Below are 23,466 nucleotides of genomic sequence, written 5' to 3' on the forward strand. Positions count from 1 at the left end.
TCGTATGTACGGACCATTGACAGATTTCAATATCGTGTGCTATCTCCTCGACTATCAGAGTCCAAAATTCCATTTTCTTCCCTAACATTTTCTAAATGAGTTTCCGCAACTGGTCGCCACGGACTTTGCTTTGATTGTACACTGTATCGCCCATCTTTTCAAAAAATCAGTTTTAGATTCACTGCATCTTGTGGGGCTGCATTTCTTCCACAAACACACTGAAGCGTTTCAAATATTTTTACACTTGATTTCATTTATAAATATGCTCAGTATTTGTTAGCGATGCTCCTCTACCTTAACGTGACCATGGCTTTACGAATGACTGTCAGCGACGTGACGTCATGAGCAATGAGGCCATGTTGTTCTTACAGGACGTCACACTTTTATTGCTAATTGGCTAAGTCAGGTATACGTAAAGTATGAATACACTCGATTTGTAAGGAAGTGCTGTAAAAGTTCTCGCCATCTAATGGATGACACTTGTATGTAAATCAAGGTATTGAAAAGTGTGAATCAATCAGTCGTATTTATCTACTACGACCTGGTTTACGGGAACCTTCTTTTGTTGATGATCTAAGATCGTTCCCAGATCCCAACAAAAGAAAGTTCCCACTTACCAGGTATATCAAACAGTACTTAACGGAATGAATAGAATTAGGTTCCCCAATACCAGGTATTGAAAGGATATATATATATATATATATATATATATATATATATATATATATATAATATCTTTACTAACTTGTTGGGACTACAATAAGATTCATTCCGTGATTACTGGATTGGGTCTATTCTTTCGTTTCTTTTGTTCTAGGCATTTGGTGACAAAAGAAAGAGACGCAATACATATACATATATCTATTGAGATATGACAAAAGCAAATGTGTAGTAAAGAAACACGTTCCTTTCATGTTAACTCGTCATCTCAAACACTGTACAATGTTTCTTTATGAACAGTATATTTCTTAATACTCACGCCTAATACTTTTTCTGTTTAATAAATGTAGTATGTATCCTTAATAACTTAATGTCTTCTTAGAAGTTTTTCAATTTAGACATTTCTCTTCTGAAGGTCCGAAACGCTCTAATGCTAGCCTCTCTAACTCTTTCCGATGCGTTTTCCCACTTTTTGTTTCAGGAAACTTTTCAAAGAACATGTAAAATTTCGGAAGAACGGTGAAAAGCCCTGGTTTATCAGTATGATATTCACGGCAATACTTTTGTACATCTGATTCGGTTACTGCAAATCCTGGTTTCCTTATCACACATGCGCACAAAACCTGATAGTATATGTCATCTGGAACTGGTACTATGACTACTAAATCGATACCAGTAAATGTTTTCATGACGTTTTCAAGGATTTCAGGAGCTACATTAAAACCTCCCGAAATAATCATGTTTGATTTCCGACCCTCTACAAAGAATTGGCCGTGTTCCGTCATTCTGCCGATGTCGTCTGTTTTATACCATCCGTCTGGGGTTTTAACCGCTATTGTTTTTTCAGGATCATTGAAGTATTCTTTAAATGTAATCTTAGATCGAACATATATTTCTCCTCTTTGGTTGACTGGAACAATTTCACCATTCTCATCAACGATTTTCACTTCCAAACCGGGATACTTCACAACCTTTCCGCATCCAAATTCAACGAAATCATTTGGGTCCGTAATTTTTGCTTCCGACACGATACCACATTCTGACCCACCATAGAAGCACAGCAGACATTTGCAGGCTTTACCAACACAAGCAGCAAGTCGATTCGTAAGAGGTTGTCCTGCTGTCACAATAGCTTCCACAGGCCAATCGTTGGGTAAATTGTCCTGGAAAAGTAAAAAGAATTAAACTTAAAATATTTAAATACATCTAAATGGGCTGTTTTAAGATGTTAATTGATGACTGAATCGATTAAATAATATGAAAATTGCTACACAGGAGACATTACCTATAAATTCTAAGGTTAGAATTTTGTTGTTATTGTTTCTTAAAACACGAAGCTCCAGTAATGATTCTGGATCAATAATTCTAATGAAATGAACATAACTTAGCAACTTATATGATATCAGTTTGTTGGAATACCTGTCGTTGAATTAGTTCGTGCATCAAAGGAGGTAGAGCAAATATCATGGAACATCTTTCTCTTTCTATAACTTCAATCATAAATGAAATCATGTCCTTTGGCGGATCATAAAACTCGAACAATGTCACCCTTGTTTGACCGGTCAGAACGGAAAATGGATATCCCCCGCCCCAGTTAAATGGTCGGTCGTTGAACAGGATGTACTTGTCTTTTATCATCTCAAATGCCTGTGATTCTGCAAATTTCATTATGCTAAGATGCACGTCCGCTACGAGCTTTGGTACTCCTGTACTTCCTGAGGTTTGAAATAGTCCGGAAAATTCATTAGGATCTATGTCGGGAAGTTCTATGTCAGGATGATCTTCCTCTAGAAGGTCTCTGAAGTCCTTGACGTTGGAAGCATCTGGCTCTTTGTCGAACGCAACACCTAACAAATGCCTTAAGTAAGGCATTTTCTTACTTCGAACTTTACCGTCAGCCTCATATTCGTCAAGAAGCCTACGAAGAATGTTCCAGTTAAAGCTTTCTGATCCAGGATCTAGAACTAGCAGTGAACATTTCTCCAGCTTTTCCATCATTGCGATGAGATCGTTTCCATCTGTATACGTAAAAGTTATACTCACAGGGATTGCTCCAGCCATCATTGCTCCGAATGTAGCATACAACCATTCTGGACAGCATCGCAAATTTATAGCGATGATTTCCTGTTTCCGAATTCCCAAATTAATAAGAGATTTTGCTACTTTGCAAGATTTTTGGTAAAGCTCCGACCACGTAACAACATCGCGACTTCCGTCCGTGGACACAAAAATAATTGATTCGCCGTCTCCCTTTGCCTCTGCGTAGTACTTTAATGCCTCAGGAATTGTTTTGTGTTTTAATTCAAATGGAGGGCGATCAATTTTAACATAACTCTTCGTAAACATACCCTCCATTTTACTTTTCAAATGAAGTCACTCTTCCAAACTATCTATCTGTACAAATTTCTCACACATTTCAGCTACACACATCTATTATCAAATATATATACTCGAATACTCGAGATAAAAGCAAAATCCACATATTACGTGACCTGTTCCGAATTAAAACCCCCCTTGTACATTCCACATAACAATGGCTGAAACTCGACAAGTGTGCTTGTTTGTATCCAGTTGCATCCGCATGATGCGTGATTTCTACAATGTATAACAAAATTATATTGCAGTTAAATTGTCTAGCCGTCAAGCAAAAACACTGTGAATGAGGTTACCATGTTGTAGTATTACCCAACAAATATATATTTTAACAAGTTTGCAAACTTGATTCTAAATATAGCCATCAGAGGACACTGCTTAAATACTGGTACATTTTTCGTTATAAAAACGGTCATTTGAGCCATTTGTCCTCGTTGTATTTATAGATACACAGGTGACAATAACAAATCATGTCTGTTTTAAAGGAAAATACTATTTATAGCCATACCTGTTCTATATCTTAAAGTTTCAAGGCCAAATTTTGAAAGCCCGTGTTACATCTCTGAAATAAGGGTTTAAACATGAACTATACAAAATACATTTATTTCTTGTTAAAAATCTTGTATTTAAGTATATTTTAATAATATTAACATATTGTTAATATAGCCAGCACCTCTACGTGTTTCAGCATTTTTCGTTTATCATTTTCTTAGTTTAGAACAGAAAATCTTGTTTAACTTTATGTCGTCACGTGATAAATTTACAAAAATATAAAGGGTGGATGAGAAAATATGATTGGACACAATGATAAAAATAGTTTTTTTAGAAACAGTCCCAAACAAACACAACATCTAAAAATTTTTGTTACTTTTAAATTCATAAGATCGTATGTACCGTACAGTGAAAATTAGTGGCATCTTTTTCATCTAATGAGCATGAATGAGGACATTTGCGAGGTTCTATGTCATGTAAGGGGTTGAAGGTCAAAATTCTAATCAGCTTTATTTGTCATAAGGATAGTTTTATTGAAACAGTTTCGATGTTTGGTTCAACGAGTTGTATGAAAAACATGTCAGGTCATTGTTTCCTAATGTAGCCCAGTGGAAAACACATTGATTGAATTGAGGACATGGTAGCTAGCTCTTAAACTCACTCTCGGGACGGATACCGAAAGGTCACGTTTATTCGCTACCCTGAATACTTGGACTTAATGTTGTCTAAATTGTTTTTATCTCATGATCATAGAGCAAATTTAAATGTACTTACTTAATTTCAAACTAATTTTTACATGAGCAAGTATTCGAACCACATGCTGCTAAATAATACGATATCCACATGTGCTGTAAGCGTATAACGTATCTCTAAGATTGAAATATTACTTAAATCCTTTCAAATCGGACAAAATAGGAGGCAAATACCTTTGTTGAGATATAGCGTGAAATGTCGTATTGAAATATTGTATATAAAAAAGACATCTTATTTATAAACCTTGCTATAAAGTTTCATATGAGATGGTCCGCTTTAACCTTACTGTGAACGATTTGTAAGTTAGATGACGCAATAGAAAACTAATTGGAAAAATCGGCGATTACCTAAAATATTTTAATGGGTGACAAGTTTCGGTTATTGAGATATCCATACGATGTTTTGTAAAAGCTACATATGGTAGCACGGTATATTTCGAATTTTGACCCCCGTTATTATTTGTAATTCGTGATTTTGGATGTCTGTAAATTACAGCGAGAGAACTTGATTATTTAGAAAATTTAAACAGCTGATTCATGTAAAATTCTGATGTCATTAATTTATTTTCTTGTTGTGTACATGTAGCTCAGAAATTTTGGCTCGAAAGGTCTCGACTTCGATCCTCAGGAGCGCCGTATGTTCTTCTTAATGATTTGACACATGACAGTGCCCCACATTCGAATCACACGGAGAAGTCGTTAATTACTCTTTTGTTAGATTTAACGTCACATAGACACATTTACAGGTCATATGGCGACTTTCCGTCTTTTGATGATAGAGAAAAATCCCAGTTACCCCTCCATTTTATCACGGGCGGGCACATGGATAGAATCATCAATCATCCGTAAGACAGCCACATAGCTTTCTTACATGAAAGAATTCTTAACTCTAAGCAAGGCTTGATTTAAACCAACAGAGGTTAAGGAGGTAGGTTACCTTGTTACAAGGGTAAATTCAAATTAGTTGAACCGCAGCATTTTTTGTATTTCCTGTAATATGAAGTTTTAACTGCTACAATCTCAGTTTCGTTTGTCTCTGTCTCTTCAAGTTCAGTTTTTATCAAGGTTTGAAGAACATGACCCTCCAAAGGTATTTCATATTGAAAGAAGAAGGAAAATACGGATATTTGACACTTTTCAGTGTATTTTAGTTTCATTGATATCCGTAGAAGTCTGCATAATTGATAATTTTACTAGTATGCACGTTATCTTTCTAATAAAAGCTTAAAATGTATATGTCGCGGGGCTCGTGTTTCCATGGTAACGCATTTTCTCTCATGTTTAAACAACTATGTATAAAAATAGGGGGTTTCGACAGCTTCAATGCCATTCTGTTAATGACCAACATGGAATATTTGGGTAATATTATTAGCAAAATACCAAGCAGTTTACATGGTACCCTATTTTTCTTAAAGTTTAAAGTAACCATGGCAACAGAGATGTTTAAAATAGCTTATATCTTGCTTTTTGTCGTAGTTTCTTATAAAAAAATATTGAATAAGATTATCTTTCTAGTTACTGTAGCTATAAAACATATTATTTCTAACGTAAGTTATATTTTCGTGTTATTTGCATTTATTCAAACAAATTTCACAGCTTAGAATATTTACAGCAGTACCCCTCGTCTGGCATTTTTCATAGAAAAATCGTTCAGCATGCTGCTATTATTCTCATGGATATTGTTGAAATGAAAATAAAAAGCCGAAGCTGTGTTTCTTAAATAGACCAGTGTCAACGCTTTTGAATTTTACATTTAGATACATAGGTCACGGTTTTCGTTTCCATGGTAACATCAATTCAATTCAAGAAACCACATTTTTCTACCGAAATTTGAACAATTTTTGATCTTAGTTTTAGTATATAAGTAACAAATTATCAACGGAACCTGAAAAATAGGTATTACAAATCAAACTGCTAGATTTTTATTTGAAAATGGCCGTAACAAGTAACCTTTCACCCAACTATATACCAAATAACATTGGTTACCATCATCCATTTTCTTACATTCCGCATAACATTTCAATATAACTACATAAAAGAAGCAAAATATTGATTTTTATTCAGCGCAAAAGACTCATAAAAATATTTCAGCAAATAATGGTTATTTGAAAATAGTTAAAATAAAAAAAAATGCAGAGAATTACGTACTTTCAAGACAAAAACTATTAATTTTGCGCGGTAACTGACACGTAACGTCATGACGTCAGTGACGTCATTTTAAGGCAACATTGTTTTGAAGCGTTTCTGTGGCGATTTATTCATTATTTCTGAATTATTAAACCATAAAGCATCAGATCGAAGACATGTTCATGATTTAGTTTCAGAAGAATGAATATACAAACACATTTAGTTTGTCGTAAACGTCGTCGTAAATCGTCACGTTAGCTTCCGGTTGGACATGCGCACTTACAAATATCAAGGTAACCTACCTCCTTAAAGGAAAGTGATTTGAAGTCAGAAACCATAGAACTCGATTCAAGAATCCCATCGTTAGTCAGTACTGGCGCAGAATTGAGAAAAACTGATTACTAGATTAGTTGACTTCAGATGTGTAATTGAAATAATGTTGAAAAGAAAAACGACCTAAACCCAGTCAAACAAACAAATAGTCAGATATTGTTATATAAATTTTTTCAGGTTCCGTTTATTTTTTGTTGTTTTTTTCTTCTTCTTCTTCTTCTTCGAGAAAACAAAAGAAATTAGGCTACATTCTATCTTATATTTTAAACTAGAATATCGTCCATGTGACACGAATGTCCACATATACTGCACAATCCTTCAAAAAGTGTATGATTTGAATACAAAAATCTCTTTACTATGGACTTTTTGTGAAATTAAGAAAGAGATATAATTCTAGAGAATAATAGCTATAGAAAAAAGTCCAGTATTTATGGCCCTCTTCACATCAAGATCCTTCATCTTTGAACTTTTCAAGCGTATTCTTTCAATAGTGTTTGAGGAGTTTGACACATAAGATATAAATTTTCTATATTCTATATTATAGCAAAACTATCAAAGGGTCATAACTCCGGTAAAATTAGTCAGGGCAAAAGTTCCTTCCTTTTGGGTCATCTATTATCGTGAAAATAAATATCAGTTTCTTCGAACAAAATAAACTTCTTTAGACATACCTGTTGTTATCAATCCTCTTTACTTTTCATAAGGGGCCTCCAAGGCCAAGTGTGTAAGGCCGCTGGCTTCAAATAACTTGCCCCTCGCTGATTTGGGTTCGAGCGTTTGTCGGGGCGTTGAATCCTTCGTGTAAGGAAACCATCCAGCTGACTCACGGAATGTTAATGGTTCTACTTCGTGATGGAATATAATGCACGGAGTGGCGCCTGGGGTCTTCATCAACGTCAAAGTGTATATATGACATATAATTGTGTCGGTGCGCTGTTAAACCTAGTAAAACCACTAAACAAACAAATTTACTTTTCATAAAACATTGTTTGCGTCTGCTATTTAACAAATAAAAATTACAAATAAAAGTTATTTGAATAAAAATGTTATATTTTAAAGAGTTTTCAGCGATAACACATTTTGTGTTTTAAGTTTAAATTGATACATGCATATCACTCTTTCTGCGCATGTGATCACAGTATATTTAATTGCTACAAAAACCTGTTTGAATACCTTCCACTTGCTGCATCGTCTTCTCCTTGTTTATCAAAATATAATGATTTTGCAAATATCGGGTAGCAAACAATTTTATCCGGGTTCAGCTTTTATCACTTTTTTTTCGCTGGATAAAATCTTGATTTCGAAACAATTTTATTAGCTCTTTAATGATAATTTAATTCTCTTTCTATATAGAAGGGCATTGCATCTTTTAATGGATAAGAGAAAATTTGTCAATGCATTCTTAAAAAGATAAGAATAGTAATTCTCTTCAGTTTTTATTATGTTTATTTCTTTAGCGGACATCTAAATTATTGGTTTGAATACAAACGAGAAAGTAAAAATGTATGCCATACATATATTAATATAATTCATCAGCTAAGGGTCCGTGTTTTGCGCATGATGTATTATCACATTCAGGAAAGATATTTGTGCCAAATGGTATTTAAATCTCATTTTGCATGACAAAGGTGTACACAGAACAGGGGAAAAAAACCTATTGACAAGTAATAGTGAAATCCCTTAATTGATGACAGAGTTCTGGAACGGACACGAAACATACCTTGTTCATGCCATGTTATCAAATGTGACCTTGACCTTTGAGCTAGTGGACTGAAAGTTGATTAAGACACATTGTCTTATTTTGGGGTACATTTGTACCACGTTATATTTAAAGCCCTTATTGGCAGAGTTATGAACCGGACAGGAAATATCCCTTTTGACATTTAACCTCCAACTGTGTCCTTGACCTTTGAGTTAGGGGTCTGAGTTTTCCGTAAGGGACATCCTCTCATCATTGAAAAGATTTGTGCTATGTCATGTTAAAATCTCTTCATGAATGACTGAGTTATGGACCGTACACGAAATTTCTGACGGAAGGAATGACAGACGGACGGAAAAGCGCCATTCTATAGTCCCCGAAACTAGTTTTCAACCAGTAGGAGACTAATAGATAACTTTTACGGCATGTAATTCAGTATTTATAAAGATCTCTAACCCTGCACCCTTCTGTATCAGAGATAAAATTCACTTTAAACAGCAACAGATAGTTTATAAAAAATATTTCAGCAGTTTTCAAAATGTGCTCATTGATGAACATGACTAATATTTAAGCTCAGTTTTAGGTAAATGAGGTCGTTTGCTCAATATACAGGTAAATATGCTTACTAATATTTAAAACCTAAAAATCGTTTCAATATGTTTTCTTAATATTTATTACAAAAATGCGGAAATATTTATTCCTGGTAATCAACGTTTTGATAATTTTAAAATAAAGTAAACCTTTAATCTAAAAAAAAAAACAGTTCAATCAGTGATCTGTTGGGTACACGAGATAAAATGTCTTGTGCAGGGAATAAGATGTCTTTTGTGTCGTGTGCATAACATAATATCGTGTTCTCGAGATAACATGTCATTCGAACCAAATAAGATGTCAAACGATCGAGATAAGATCTGAAGCGCTTAATATAATTTTACATTTCAAAATCAATTGCGTGTCCTACACATAACACCGTATAAAACAAAATTCAGTATCTTCAAAAATGTTTTCCTTACAATTATCTAATCAATGTCTACGATAAAAATGATCATACAATGCAGATCTGTAATGAATTACTTTATATACATGACATGAATATATTAACACGCATTGGTTCTTGTTTAAAAGAAACTCTTTCAAAGTAGGATATGCATGGGTATAATTTTTATGTCCTTTATTTCGAATCACTTTTGCTTAACCGTTATGAGTTTCTGTCGCTCCAAGAGTCCATTGATTCTCATTTGTCTTAAATCAGACCCCCTCCCCCACCCCCTCCTCCAGCGGATAAATTCAAATTAACGTTTGACTTAAACTCAAGAAACAAAGAGTCTCAGGGCAATTTACGATAAATCTGTAAACAGATATACATGTATATCATCATCGTCTTGGTTTAACCTGTTTCGTCATCATATAGATGCATTTGATTTAATAAGTCATCATATAAGATGTATTTGATTTAATAAGTCATCATATAGATGCATTTGGTTTAATAAGTCATCATATAGATGCATTTGGTTTAATAAGTCATCATATAGATGTATTTGGTTTAATAAGTCATCATATAGATGTATTTGGTTTAATAAGTCATCATATAGATGCATTTGGTTTAATAAGTCATCATATAGATGCATTTGGTTTAATAAGTCATCATATAGATGCATTTGGTTTAATAAGTTATCATATAGATGCATTTGGTTTAATAAGTCATCATATAGATGCATTTGGTTTAATAAGTCATCATATAGATGCATTTGCTTTAATAAGTCATCATATAGATGCATTTGGTTTAATAAGTCATCATATAGATGCATTTGGTTTAATAAGTCATCATATAGATGCATTTGATTTAATAAGTCATCATATAGATGCATTTGGTTTAATAAGTCATCATATAGATGCATTTGGTTTAATAAGTCATCATATAGATGTATTTGATTTAATAAGTCATCATATAGATGCATTTGATTTAAGAAGCCATCATATAGAAATTGATGTATTTGGTTGCCTGTCTGAATCTATTTTACGATACAAAGGACATATACCCCGCATGTATAATACATGGAATGATCTTAAAATGTTACGCAAACTCAAACGACAATATCATCTTTCAAGGTGGACTGTTTATTTATGACACACAGGCAAACAAACTATTTCCATATATGGTAATCAAGCACACTGTCCAACGTAACAGGTGTTTCGCGGACCTTGAAACTGAATTAATCTCACAGGAGTTTGTTGTTGTTTTTTTTTCAAAAATTTTGTAGTCTTAGCAGTTTAACGTTTACGTTCTTGTTTGCAAAACATGCAATTATTGTACGTGTAAAAAGTAAATTTTTCACGGCTTGAAATACATTTTTGTACCTTGAAAAATATGTAAATTATATATTTTATTTAAACAGCATGAAAAATACATTCTGAAAAAGAATAGTATTTTTTTTTTCATTTTCTCGCTCGTAATAGATCTATGACAGTCGAACTATACTTACATGAGAATATATCAAACATAACCGTTGCATTATTATGAAGGATGCCCCACATGTGATGGAATGCTATTAACAACAAACGGCGTCATTCAAAAGAGACAACTAAATAAACTGTATAGATTATCTATTGGAGTCATATATTAAATAAAAATGTTTGGTATGGTTTGGTATAGCGCAAATCATATTGAATGTAAATTTGTCATATTCTATGTTTTTCAAAGTAATACCGTATTTAACTGAGAAACACATCTTAATCAAGCCCCTGTGCTTTTTACATACTAGTATTACCGACATCTTTAAATAAAATTACACAGGGTAAAAATCTAATAACAATTTTTAGTATGATTTTGAAAATGGGAGTGCTTATGAAGTTGAAAAATGTTTTACCACTGCTATAATTATTTTCCTGAAACAAGTAATATTTTAATATATATTTGCATTTTTTAAAAAAAAAAAAAAAACACAAGAAATTCGTACTCATAAACTTCTGCGGTTTAAACACTGGTGTTAAAATTAAAAGTGTTCATACAAAGTGCGTTGTGTGTAAGTGAATACCTGAAGACATTTATAACCCATCTCGACAAGGGATTGGAACTTTTTGAATTCAATCAACGGGAATAGACAAACATAGCTTAGGTAATTTTTCGTTACACTTCTATCAATCTGTTTTGGATAATACTCAATTTCGTAACTGTTTCATTGCGAGGGTATATTTTAGTTAACCCAATTAAACAAGTTTCAACCTTGATAAATATAACTTTCATCTAGTTTATTTTCCCTAACCAAATCTAAAACTTTCAACAGAAACAGTTTTAAAAAAACGTCATTTACAAAAGGCAGTTCTTAAACATTTCTTCAGTCGCCCTACGTCTGCCGAGCCTGCCTCACTGGCCGACAACAAGAAAGATTTGTCAAAATGCATCACATGCGCAATAAATAATTACATCGGAACTTAACTGTTTGACTTCTAAAATAATGAGCAGGTCAATTGACATTATTGCTATTATTCTAGTAATGTCGCCTCAAATCTCGGCAGACAAAAATATCCATTTATGTTATTTAACAAAATCCTACACAATTAGTGCACACATTTTATATGTATTGCGTGTTACGAAAGCAAATTATTATAATATAAAAGAATTAGAACGATAAAAACAAAGCAATGAGACAAAACAATTTATTTACCTTATATTGTAAACTGTGTATGATTTACGACTTATCTAAAGGAGTTGTTTATTCTGGTGTTTTGAATGAACTGAATCAGATATTAATCAGGTTAAATATTGAGAGATTGAAAATACACCAGCACGAATTTTTTTCACGAAAAGTATTGTTTTTTTCTCCAAAGTTCGTCAAGTTTTCATGAAAACTTTATAATTATCGTATGCAAAATTATGCCACCATGGAACACGACTAAATCCGGCTGTTCTTTATTTTATTTCATATAAAATCCGTTTCCTTTATAATTTTATTTTCGACATTATCTAGCATATCGGAGTTTCGGAGACTTATGTTCCCATAAAAATATCTATATCGCTACTATAATAGAAAAACAAAAAGAAAAGGGGATGTTAACTTTCATATAATTAAAGTACAATTCGTTAAATATAACCCGCTTAATTTACTCCTTTTCGGTTCTTTCAATGTCTAATTTTTACGCCGCAATTTTAACCTAGCATGCGATAGGAAGATACCGATTTCGACAGAATGCTACACATACATACTGAAACGTGATAGAATAAAAGAAAAAAATGATGTAATGGAGAAAGGGCATGAGGAAAGGAAGAAAGTGTGACCAGCGGAGGCTTACATTTGGTTTGGTAGTGATCTGCCTTAAGCTGTTCCGCGTTGGTAATGTTTCAATTTTGTGAATAAAACATAGATTCTGTTTTGTTGTATTTGACATTAGAATCAACTGCCTACTTCCTCGTCATTTTGTTCACCAGACGTCATCTAAGGAACTCTCTCTTTGCATCGCTATATGCAGGCGTCGGCCAAAGAAAGGCATGTTACCACTATGCAACGTTGGCCTTTCCTTTTGCAATTATCATAATTCATAATTTTCAATGGAAAGAACAGAACGTGAAATCCTCTCAGTTTCTAATATTACTGATATATGAAATATCCGCCTCATGTATGAAAGAAGGAAAAGACCAACTTACTATAAGATCTATTTCTAAGTGCTAAATCTAGAAATCCGTAACTTTCTTGGAAAAAAGGCTGGTCATTAAATCGGAAGTATGTTTATAATTTATTCAGTAATGGTCACTTAATTCGAAAAAGTAACAGTATATTATTATAGTATATTATATAACAGGCCTAAATTTTGTATGAAAACTTACTTTAGTTTTGTATGATGCACTTTGCTCAGAGAACAAGAGTTACCGGCATTCATAATGAACACGTGCTGATTATGGGTAATACCGTAGCTAACCGGTCTAGTAATGTACTGCATGAAGAATAACGCAACGAATCATTTTATGAACAAGTGATTCAATTCTTTCAGGTAAACATCTAAAAATAGAACACGGAAGTTGACAAAGACGATTAATGGAATATACCTGTACAAGCTGTACGTTTTAATCATGTTCATTCTACCCATAATATGGTTTGTAATACAACACTGTCTACCCATATCGATATACCAAACAAGGTGTGCAAACACACCTGAAATTTTTAAAAAAGAATTATGCCGTTTAAACTGTTTTGAAAATTTGTTTTCCGCATTTTAGCTCGACAATTCATAGAACAGATAGAGCTATTTGACTCACCCACGCCTACGCATCCGCGTCTGCATCTCGATCTGGATAAGCTTTCGTACGAAAGCTGGTATCTCAGTAACCACTGGTGGGAATGGATTGAAACTTTACACACTTATTTACTTGATAGACTGACTTAAAGTGCACAGGTTTCATAACTCTATTCTGCTTTTTTACAAAATTATGCCCCTTTTTAGACTTAGAAGTTTTTGATTAAGGTTTTATATGTAAGCTGGTATCCCAGTATCCGCTGACAGTTCACACGCTTCTTCACTGTCATGATCTGACATGCAGTGCACAGGTTCCATTTCTCTACTTTGAGTTTTACAAAAGTATGCCCCTTTTGGACTCAGCAGTTTTTGGTTACGTTTTTGTATGTAAGCTAATATCCCAGTATCTACTAATGGGGAAGAATTGAAATTTCACACACTTGTCCATTGTCATGAGCTGATATACATTGTATATGTTCCATAACCCTGTTTTGCAATTTTACAAAATTATGCCCCTTTTTCGATTTTTATATTCATTCAATTGACACGGCTGTTGAATAGTCGAGTGTTGCTGTCCTCCGCCAACTCTTGTTCTACTTTTATTGTTTATAAATAATTGTCAGTTTGGGTAATAAAGAAGACTTAATTGTGTCATTTTAAAAGATAAATTTAAACTTGTTGAATAATTGTACATCACGGGTCAAAATTATGATGTGAGCCAAAGGGGACAGGCACATGAGTAGATTGGGTTTAATGACTTGTTTCTGTGTCCTAGACTCATAATATATGGTGATTTCTTTTAAAATATGGACTGGAGATACTGTAGGAGCATAATGTATCTCAGACAATTTATGTGCTTTGACTGGGATTTGAACTCTGTTATCCAGGATTAAGTGTACCATGTACCTGTAGGCTAGTATGCCACCATGTCTAGAGTATATTAACGTTATACCATCCTGTTTCGTAATAGCATGGCTGAAGTGAATACTGAGGCAACTCTTTGGTTATTTTTTTACCACATTCGCCTCTTTCTTAGAAATAGTTTTAATAGATCTTAGTCCAAAACGTTTTTCCATTACCAAACTTCTGAATATTTTTCATGGAACGCACTATCCCACACTTATCCTGTGAAAGCAATCACATTAAGCTCCAATATAAAGTCTTCGCTATTCAAATTATCATATGAAACACACAGTCCTTTCTTATTTGCATCCCGTATATATAGGAACAATAATGTTCTTATTGTATTTTCACAGGAAAGCATTATGTAAGAATAATCTTTGAGACATGACCATGCGAGGTAAAAACAGTATAATAGTAGTACTCAGTATCATGCTCGGAATCACAGTGGGGATAACTAAAAAAGTTTGTAAGTAGAGCTATGAACAGGACATACAAAAATAGTGTTTATGCTTGCTACTGCATGTTTGTAGTTATGAAACGGTATTTATGCTATAAATTACGCTATGATAATCATCAGTTTTATGACTGTCACAAATTTTTGTTATCAGTTAATGACATCAGACAGACATTCACAAAATTTTAACCTACATGTACTTATTAATAAATTGTATATTAATCTGCATGTTTCTCTGCTTTTTGAAAGTAATTTAAATACAATTATTTTTTGTCTAACTAGTGTCTGGTAGACATCTGTTCCAAGGAAATAACCGACAACTTCCCAAAATGATTCAATGGAAGAAGACCAATACACTTATTATCTTTGGTCAGTCGTATTTAGAATAGACACCGTGTTCAGTATTGCGACCTTTGACACCCTGATTGAACAGACACCTTCCTTGGGCTTGCAACCTGTGACATCCTTATTGAACAGACACCTTGCTCGTTAATACAACCTTTGACATCCAAATGTTACTGACAGCTTGCTCTTAATTGCGACCTATTGCATCCTAATTGAACAGACAACTTGTTTGGTATTGCAACCTATGACATCCTGATGGAACAGACACCTTGCGAGGTATTGTAGTCTGTGAAATCCTGATTGAACAGACAACTTGCTCGGTATTGCAACCTAATACATCCTGATGGAACAGACACCTTGCTTGATTTTGAGACTTATGACATCGTGATGGAATAGACACCTTGCTTGGTATTGCGACCTTTGACATCCTGATGGAACAAATACCTTGCGAGGTATTGCAGCCTGTAAAATCCTGCTTGAACAGACAACTTGTTCGGTATTGCAACCTAATACATCCTGAAGGAACAGACACCTTGCTCGATATTGAGACTTATAACATCTTGATGGAGCAGACACCTTGCTCGATATTGAGACTTTGACATCGTGATGGAACAGACAACTTGCTCGGTATTGCAACCTAATACATCCTGAAGGAACAGACACCTTGCTCGATATTGAGACTTATAACATCTTGATGGAGCAGACACCTTGCTCGATATTGAGACTTTGACATCCTGATGGAACAGACACCTTGCTCGATACTGAGACTTATAAGATCGTGATGGAACAGACACCTTGCGAGGTATTGTAGCCTGTGAAATCCTGATTGAACAGACAACTTGCTCGGTATTGCAACCTAATACATCCTGATGGAACAGACACCTTGCTCGATATTGCGACCTATGACATCCTGATGGAACAGACAACTTGCTCGGTATTGCGACCTATGACATCCTGATGGAGCATACACCTTACTTGGGATTGTGACCTATGACATCCTGATGGAACAAACACCTTGCTTGGTATAGCAACCTGTTACATCCTGATGAAACACACTTTGCAGGGTATTGCGGACTAGTGCACCCTGTTGAAACTGACACTTTTCTAAGTATTTCAGCCTATAACATCTCCATTGAACAGACACCTTGCAAGGTATTGCATCCTGTGACATCCTGAGTGAACAGACTCTTTGCTCGGTATTGCGACCTATGACACACTGCTAAAACTGACACTTCGCTAAGTTTCGCAAACTATGACATCCCAGTTAAACAGACATCTGTATTGCATCCTGTGACATCCTGTTTGAGCAGGTACTTTGCTAAGTATTGCAACCGATGACATACTGACTGAGACATTTTATTAAGAATTGCAACCTATGACATCTTGATTGAACATACGTCTTGCTAGGCATTGCATCTTATGGCATTCTGATTGAACTGAAACTTTGCTAAGCATTTCATCCTATGACATCCTGATTGAACATACTCGTTGTTCAGTATTGTAACCTATAACATCTTGACTGAACAGCCACCTTAAGAGGTATTGCAACCTATGACATCATGATTGAAGAGACACCTTGCTAGGTATTGCAGCCTATAACATCCTGATTTAACAGACACCTTACTTGGTATTGCAACCTTTGACATTCTGAGTGAACAGACACTTTGCGAGGCATTGCAACATGTGACATCCGGATTGAACAGACACCTTGCTTGGTTTTGAAACCAATGACATCCCAATTGAACTGGCACCTTGCTTGGTATTGTTTGATATGACATCTAAATTGAAGAGGTACTTTGCTTTGTAATGCAACCTACAATATCTGGTTTGACTTAATCTTGCATAGTGTTGCGTATTATATGGTTGATGACTGTCTTTTGAAAAATAATCATAATATTGTATGGTTGATGACTGCCTTATGTCAGATAATGGCATTATTGTATGGTTGATGACTATCTTATGACAATTAATGGCAATGTTATACGATTGGTGACTGTCTATTGTCAGTCCTAACACGATCCGCGGCAGTTGCTATATAAACATATAGCGAAATCGCCTATACATGGATCTACGATAAAATATGGTTGGCTGTTACATTTCACCCCCCTAGGATTGTAACAAAAGAGATTCTACTTCAGTTTCTTTGCACACGAATTATTACAGGGCCAAACGGTTGAAAACAGCATTTCAAAACATAAATATAATAAATGTATAGATCCGTAAAACACGTTCTAATCTCTACGAGCGAATTCAATTAGCTCAATTATGATTCAGCGGTGACGTCATAAATGTATGACATAAAGTATGACATCATAATGATGTAACGTCATATAAAAGTTAAGCTCGTCACTCGTAACACAGGGTCAACTCGCCTAATTTGATGATTCTGTTCATAATTATTTTGCGAGCTGTTAGATTACTAATCTATGAATACTTTTCAAAATTCTAATAAAAAAGAAACAAATATCTATACGTTCCATTGGCTATGCAACACTTTCTAACCATATGGGGTAAATTGTAACAGCATATGACCCGAATGACGTGTTACGCTGAAAATGTAGTACTGTAAAATGCGAATTATTTGCGTTGTTAGAACCGAGATTATAAATATGTTCCAATAATTTTATTAATTAATAAAATATGGGAAGGAGTTTGGATGCGAATAATTAAATCACTCGTGCTACGCACTCGTGATTTAATTATTACGCATCCAAACTCCTGCCCATATTTTATTAACTGATAAAATACCAGTATAGGAACAGATTTATTATTTCTTAATTAATGGCAGTAATATATAGGTTGATGTCTGTCTAATGTCAGTTTAAGGCAATAGTGTATTGCTGATACATGTCTGATGTCATTAATGCCAGTGTTGTATATAATGGTTGATGAATGTCTACTGTTAATTAAAGGTATTTTAGTATTTTATGGCTAAGCCTGTTGACTTTTGTCAGTTAATGGCAATACTGTATGGTTGATGACTGTGTACTGACAGTTGATGCCAGTATTGTATATTATGGTTTACGACTGTCAGATGTCAATTAATGGCAATGCTGTATGGTTCAGAGTCTACTAATATCAGTTAATGATAATAAAATATGGTTTATCACTATGTCAATAAATTGCAGTATTGTACGGTTGAGGACACTCTTATGTCAATTTTTGCCAGTATTGTATCTGGGTGATGACTCTCCCATGTCAGTTTAAGGCAATATTTTATGGTTGATTACTTTCTATTGTCAATTAATGACAATATTGTATAGTCGGTGACTGTCTAATCAATCAATGTCAGTATTGCATGTGGTTAATGACTGTCTAATGTCAATTAATGCCAGTATTATATATAGTTGATGAATCTCTAATATCATTTAATGCAATTATTGTATATGGTTGATGACTGTCTAATGTCAATTAATGCAAGTATTGTATATGGTTGATGGCTGTTAAAGGCAATATTGTATGGTTGGTGACTGTTTATTTTAGATAACATGGACTCTGCCCTTGACTGTGGTTACTTTGGTTCACAGGCTATAAAAGGTGGCCAGTCAGTAACTGTCAATGCTAAGGAGAAAGATACATCATCATCATCCTCTCAAGTAAGTGTAAATTTCACACAATTGTAAGGTTCTCAAGTCTGAACAGAACATAACTGTATCTTCAATAACATCTACGACAAGTCAAAAATATTTGAAAATTATGTCTCCACATATATGCAATTTTTGTCGTTTCCGTTATATATATTTTCAAAACAAGAACTTATATCTATGGTGGCTGATTTCTGCCATTTCGTGTTGACGGGGCGAAAACACGACATCACGAAAACTCGAAAAATACCTTAATCATCGAGTTTTCGTGTTGTGATGTCTTCGCCCCACCAACACGAAATGGCAGAAATCAGCTGCAATAGTGATCTCAGAGGAAAAAGTGGTTCACCGAATAAATGCCTAGTAAATATGAGCTGTGAAATTATGTAATTCCATGAGACATTTGAGGTTTTATATTTTTCAGCTTGGATGTACGATAAATTTCTTTACAGTAGACAATGATACAACAATAAGGGTGGACTTTGTAAGCTTTAGTATCAATACTTGTACTGTGAACCTCTATCTCTCCGGGGATGGAAGTGGAAGTATGGTAAGTATAAGAATTTATTTTTCAAAGTCGAGATACTTACACTGCCTTGTTAATCATGTTGGCGGGTGTTTGTAACACATATTCTTGGAATTCTATACGTAACACCTTAAACACCTGAAATAAAGAATACCCTCCCTATGTTCATGTAAAAAATGCTAAACTTAATCAGTCAGGCTTTCGTATGAATATCATGAAATTGCTGGTTGACTTGACAAGTACCGTCATTTTCTTTTCTTAATCTTTTAAATATAGAGCTCCTACAGTTGTGGTGATAATCCCAGCACCTATTTCTCTGTCGGACGAATAGTGACCTTGACTTTACACAGAATTAGTGTATCATATAACCAGTATGATTTCCAGCTTAAAGTTACAGCTGTTCGAGGTAATGTTATTTACATATGTTCCTACTTTTGGGAGAAATGATGATGGGGAATCAAAGAAAAATATGTTTATTTCCCCTTGAAATGGTTTGGACTAGTTCACATTAATTTGGAAAACAAATTTACTTAATACATTAGATAAAGCTGCTAGTAAAACTAATGCTATACCTTACTTGTGGGAATATTGTTTCAATTACGTTCAAATGTACTTACATGCAAATAATTTAAAGTTCTACTGAATGAGTAAAACATACCGGTATGTAAACGTCTTTTGCCATCATATATTTCATCCCTATTTCTCACTGAAACTTGAGGAAAATATGCTGCATACTTTTTAGATACAAAATGTACTATCCATCTCCATCCAAATTTTACCATAGTTTTATTTGCTGTCTTAATAGTGTTAAAATGCATATATTTTGGATAAGAATATTTAATTTTGACAATTATGAGCCCCCTTATATCTTTATCTACATACTTTTTCATTGGTAAACATTTCTTTAATTACTTTCCTTTAGGTATTTGGCTAAACAAACTAAATGGAAGACATTGGGCATATATATGTTTCATTCGGAAAAATTGTTTTCAAATTTTTAGAAACATAGATTTGCATGCATTAAATGACAGAAATGCAAGTCTTTAGTATTAGTATTAAAACATATGTTGAATGTACACTTCTAAATGTGTATCTTTTGTTCACCTAAACAACCTATGGTGCTTTATAAGGCTATGCATGAATTCAAGTGACTCTGTCTTAATCAGATACCTGTTAATATTTCAGGTAACAGGCATCCAGGGTATCAACTGCCTTCAGATAAGGCATCTAGCTGCTGTAGGACTAGTGATACGTATCATTGGATCTATTTTTGGAGTCATATTTTTTGCATCGTGTATTGGAATATGTTGCTTTCGAAAGTACTGAGCTTGGCGCCGGCCATTTGTTTTTAAACACAAACAATAGAAAACTTTTTTTTTTCCTTTTACGATCAAATATTCAAAATAATAGTAATTTCGCTTCCTAGTTGTCAAAATAGTTTTTGTTCGCAAAAGTAATATTTCACTACAAAATTAATGTTTATATAAATACTAGATTGCAAAGAAACATGTTCATTGTAACTCTAAAAACTACTTGTTCCACTGCAACATCCCACAAGATCAATTACATGTACAGTATATTTCTTTGTTATGGCACAGTCTGTTTCATGCTTTTTTATCATCATCAGTCGTTTATTGTCTAATATATTTCATTACATAGGCTGCACTTCCTATTTTGAACTTCACTTAAATGTCTCTCTTTTTTCGCAAAAGTTATATTTCATTACGAAATAAAGGTTTCAATGATTACTAGATTACAAAAAATAATATTCTCTGTAACTTAAAAAACTTTGAATCACAGCATAAATTACGAGGCCATATAATTATCGCATTCTGCTTTTTCATGTTATCAAACGTAAATCATATGATCTACTTAACATAAAAGGAGCAATATTTACTAGTCAGTATTTTCACGACTGGAACTTAAACACCACACATTCTAGGCTTTTGATATTTTCTTTTTTCTTTCTCTTTGAAATTTTGTTTGTATGTTTTTACACTCACTTCTTAAATCTTACGCCAGTAGGAAGATTCAGTAAAACATTATTACAGAGCTTTAGAATTTACAGTGATAAATTATTATCACGGTCTTATCCATTTATGAATTTAGATTATACCATTAAATGTTAATAGGGTTATTCCCTAAATGTTTACTGAGTGAACAGCGAACAGATCCTGGTCTGCATCGGTCGCAAACCCATTACAGTTTGCTGTCAGTTTAATTCACGATTCGTGTTTTGTGTAAACATTATTTCAGTGGTGCTGTATAAGATATGTAATTCCTGTTTTTAATTTACAGACACTGATTCTTGTGTGTAAAAATTTCTTTTGTGTACATAGATATGTGTTTAGGATTATGTTCCATGTATAAACAAGTGTATAATTGTGAAGCTGACTGTACAGGCAGTACACTTTGTGTAGGTTAAACGGAGGAATTAACTTATTTTATCGCTTTTATAAAATTTTACCTATCATAATTCATTTTTCATTTCTTATGTGTTAGAATACAGCTGCAGATAATTGTAGTATTTTAACTTAAAGCAAAAAATAAGTATTAGATGTTTAATATTTTACGGCTTTCTGAATATTTTAGATAACATATTCATATTCTTCAATATTACTTTTATATGACAATTCTAAAATAAAGTATTATATACATTTTCGACTTTTCGCTTTCATGTTAAAGCTTCATTTAAGTACATCGTTGTCTTGATTACATTTGATCATCATCAAAACCTCGAAGTTTAAGTCACTAACCGTGCATCTGTCTGGCCTGAAGTTGGAAGTTACCCTAAAGCTGCCACTTATAAAAGTCGGGCAATGGCGGCATTTGGTAACAAATTTCCAAATGTATCAAAATTGGTTTCCAGTGTTTCCATTTTGACTATATTCCAAACTAGATGCGAATGATATACTAATCTATACAGTGAACATATAAGGTATAACATAATAACAGACTATTCTTGAGTTAACAGACCAGTTATCCTGAGTTTTGTTAACAAAAAATGAAACATGTCATTATAATATACTGTGTTGAGTTGCCCCAGGCAGTACAGTTCATTTTGCATAGGATCAAGGATTAAAATGCTGAAAAATGACTTTTGATCCTTCAGACCTGCTTGCTTTACTGTACCAAATTCCCATCTATATACAATAGGTATTGTACTTGCTTTATAGCTTATCCTTCACAAGTTCTATTTGGTCAAACAATGGGCTGTTCAACACATACTTTGTAATCAGAGGGTAAATTTATCTATTGAAACATTTTTTAAGACAAAGTACGAATTTCCTCAATATATAGAGATAAGTAATGGCAAATAATGGAAAACTTATTGACCATTACCCTCATTTATTTTAATATTGTAGAGCAATTCCATTACATGTAATGGGGAAAATGGCTCCAATACCCATTACATTCCATTACTGAAAAAAATGATAATGCCCATTCCCATTATCCCTTACGCTTTACCCATTGTCTCATCCCCACAGGCATGGAGTATTTGTGATGGCTTTTTGTGAGTGCAGTGTATGTCGTAAAGGAAGATTTTTCCTTTCGCTAAACAAAATTTCATATTTTTATTTTTAATGTCTGATCTGACCAATAATAATGATATCAGATTAAAGTCCACAAACGAGAAAAATAAGTTTTACTAGAAAAAAAAACTATGAACTATAGTGATATTATTTTGTTTTAATATGCTACATTACTCTTTAGATAATCAACACCAAACTTATCACATAGTATGTATGTCTGGAACATAAATAATCCATAAACAGTGTCTTATATTTTTATTTTATACTTAGATACTTTTAGAGTTAAGTATTTATGTGATTAATGTTTCATATGCGCATAATTACAGTCAAACCTTTTACAAATGTCACCTATAATAGTAAGGCAAAAACCTGGCTTTTGAACTTTAAAGTAGGTTCTTTAGCAATATTTGAACATTGGTCTTTCTTAAGAGGTGGCTGATTGAACGACATTAACAG

General features: G+C 33.7%; 2 protein-coding genes across 8 annotated transcripts; one reads left to right on the forward strand and one right to left on the reverse strand.

Moving 5' to 3' along the window:
- Positions 1–759: 759 nt before the first annotated feature.
- LOC123539381 (3-[(3aS,4S,7aS)-7a-methyl-1,5-dioxo-octahydro-1H-inden-4-yl]propanoyl:CoA ligase-like) lies at positions 760–3,406 on the reverse strand. Its single transcript, XM_045323947.2, has 2 exons — positions 2,080–3,406; positions 760–1,823 (listed from the first exon to the last, which is right to left on the reverse strand). Exons 1-2 carry the CDS (start codon positions 3,013–3,015, stop codon positions 1,050–1,052), a joined length of 1,710 nt encoding a protein of 569 aa, XP_045179882.2. The 5' UTR covers positions 3,016–3,406; the 3' UTR covers positions 760–1,049.
- A 7,813-nt stretch (positions 3,407–11,219) lies between these two features.
- LOC123539382 (uncharacterized) lies at positions 11,220–23,255 on the forward strand. 7 transcript variants are annotated; one of them, XM_053530393.1, is made up of 8 exons: positions 11,221–11,552; positions 12,593–12,767; positions 13,423–13,488; positions 14,922–15,034; positions 18,851–18,963; positions 19,376–19,501; positions 19,754–19,883; positions 20,663–23,255. In XM_053530393.1, exons 4-8 carry the CDS (start codon positions 14,953–14,955, stop codon positions 20,827–20,829), a joined length of 618 nt encoding a protein of 205 aa, XP_053386368.1. In that variant the 5' UTR covers positions 11,221–11,552; positions 12,593–12,767; positions 13,423–13,488; positions 14,922–14,952; the 3' UTR covers positions 20,830–23,255. The 7 variants fall into 7 exon arrangements, with proteins under 7 accessions (XP_045179886.2, XP_045179887.2, XP_053386368.1 ...); XM_045323948.2 differs by lacking the exon at positions 12,593–12,767; XM_045323950.2 differs by lacking the exon at positions 12,593–12,767 and having other exon boundaries at positions 11,253–11,331.
- The last annotated feature ends 211 nt before the right edge of the window (positions 23,256–23,466 follow it).

The sequence above is a fragment of the Mercenaria mercenaria genome, chromosome 18 (assembly GCF_021730395.1).
Source record: "Mercenaria mercenaria strain notata chromosome 18, MADL_Memer_1, whole genome shotgun sequence".
In the NCBI taxonomy this organism is placed as follows: Eukaryota; Metazoa; Mollusca; class Bivalvia; order Venerida; family Veneridae; genus Mercenaria; species Mercenaria mercenaria.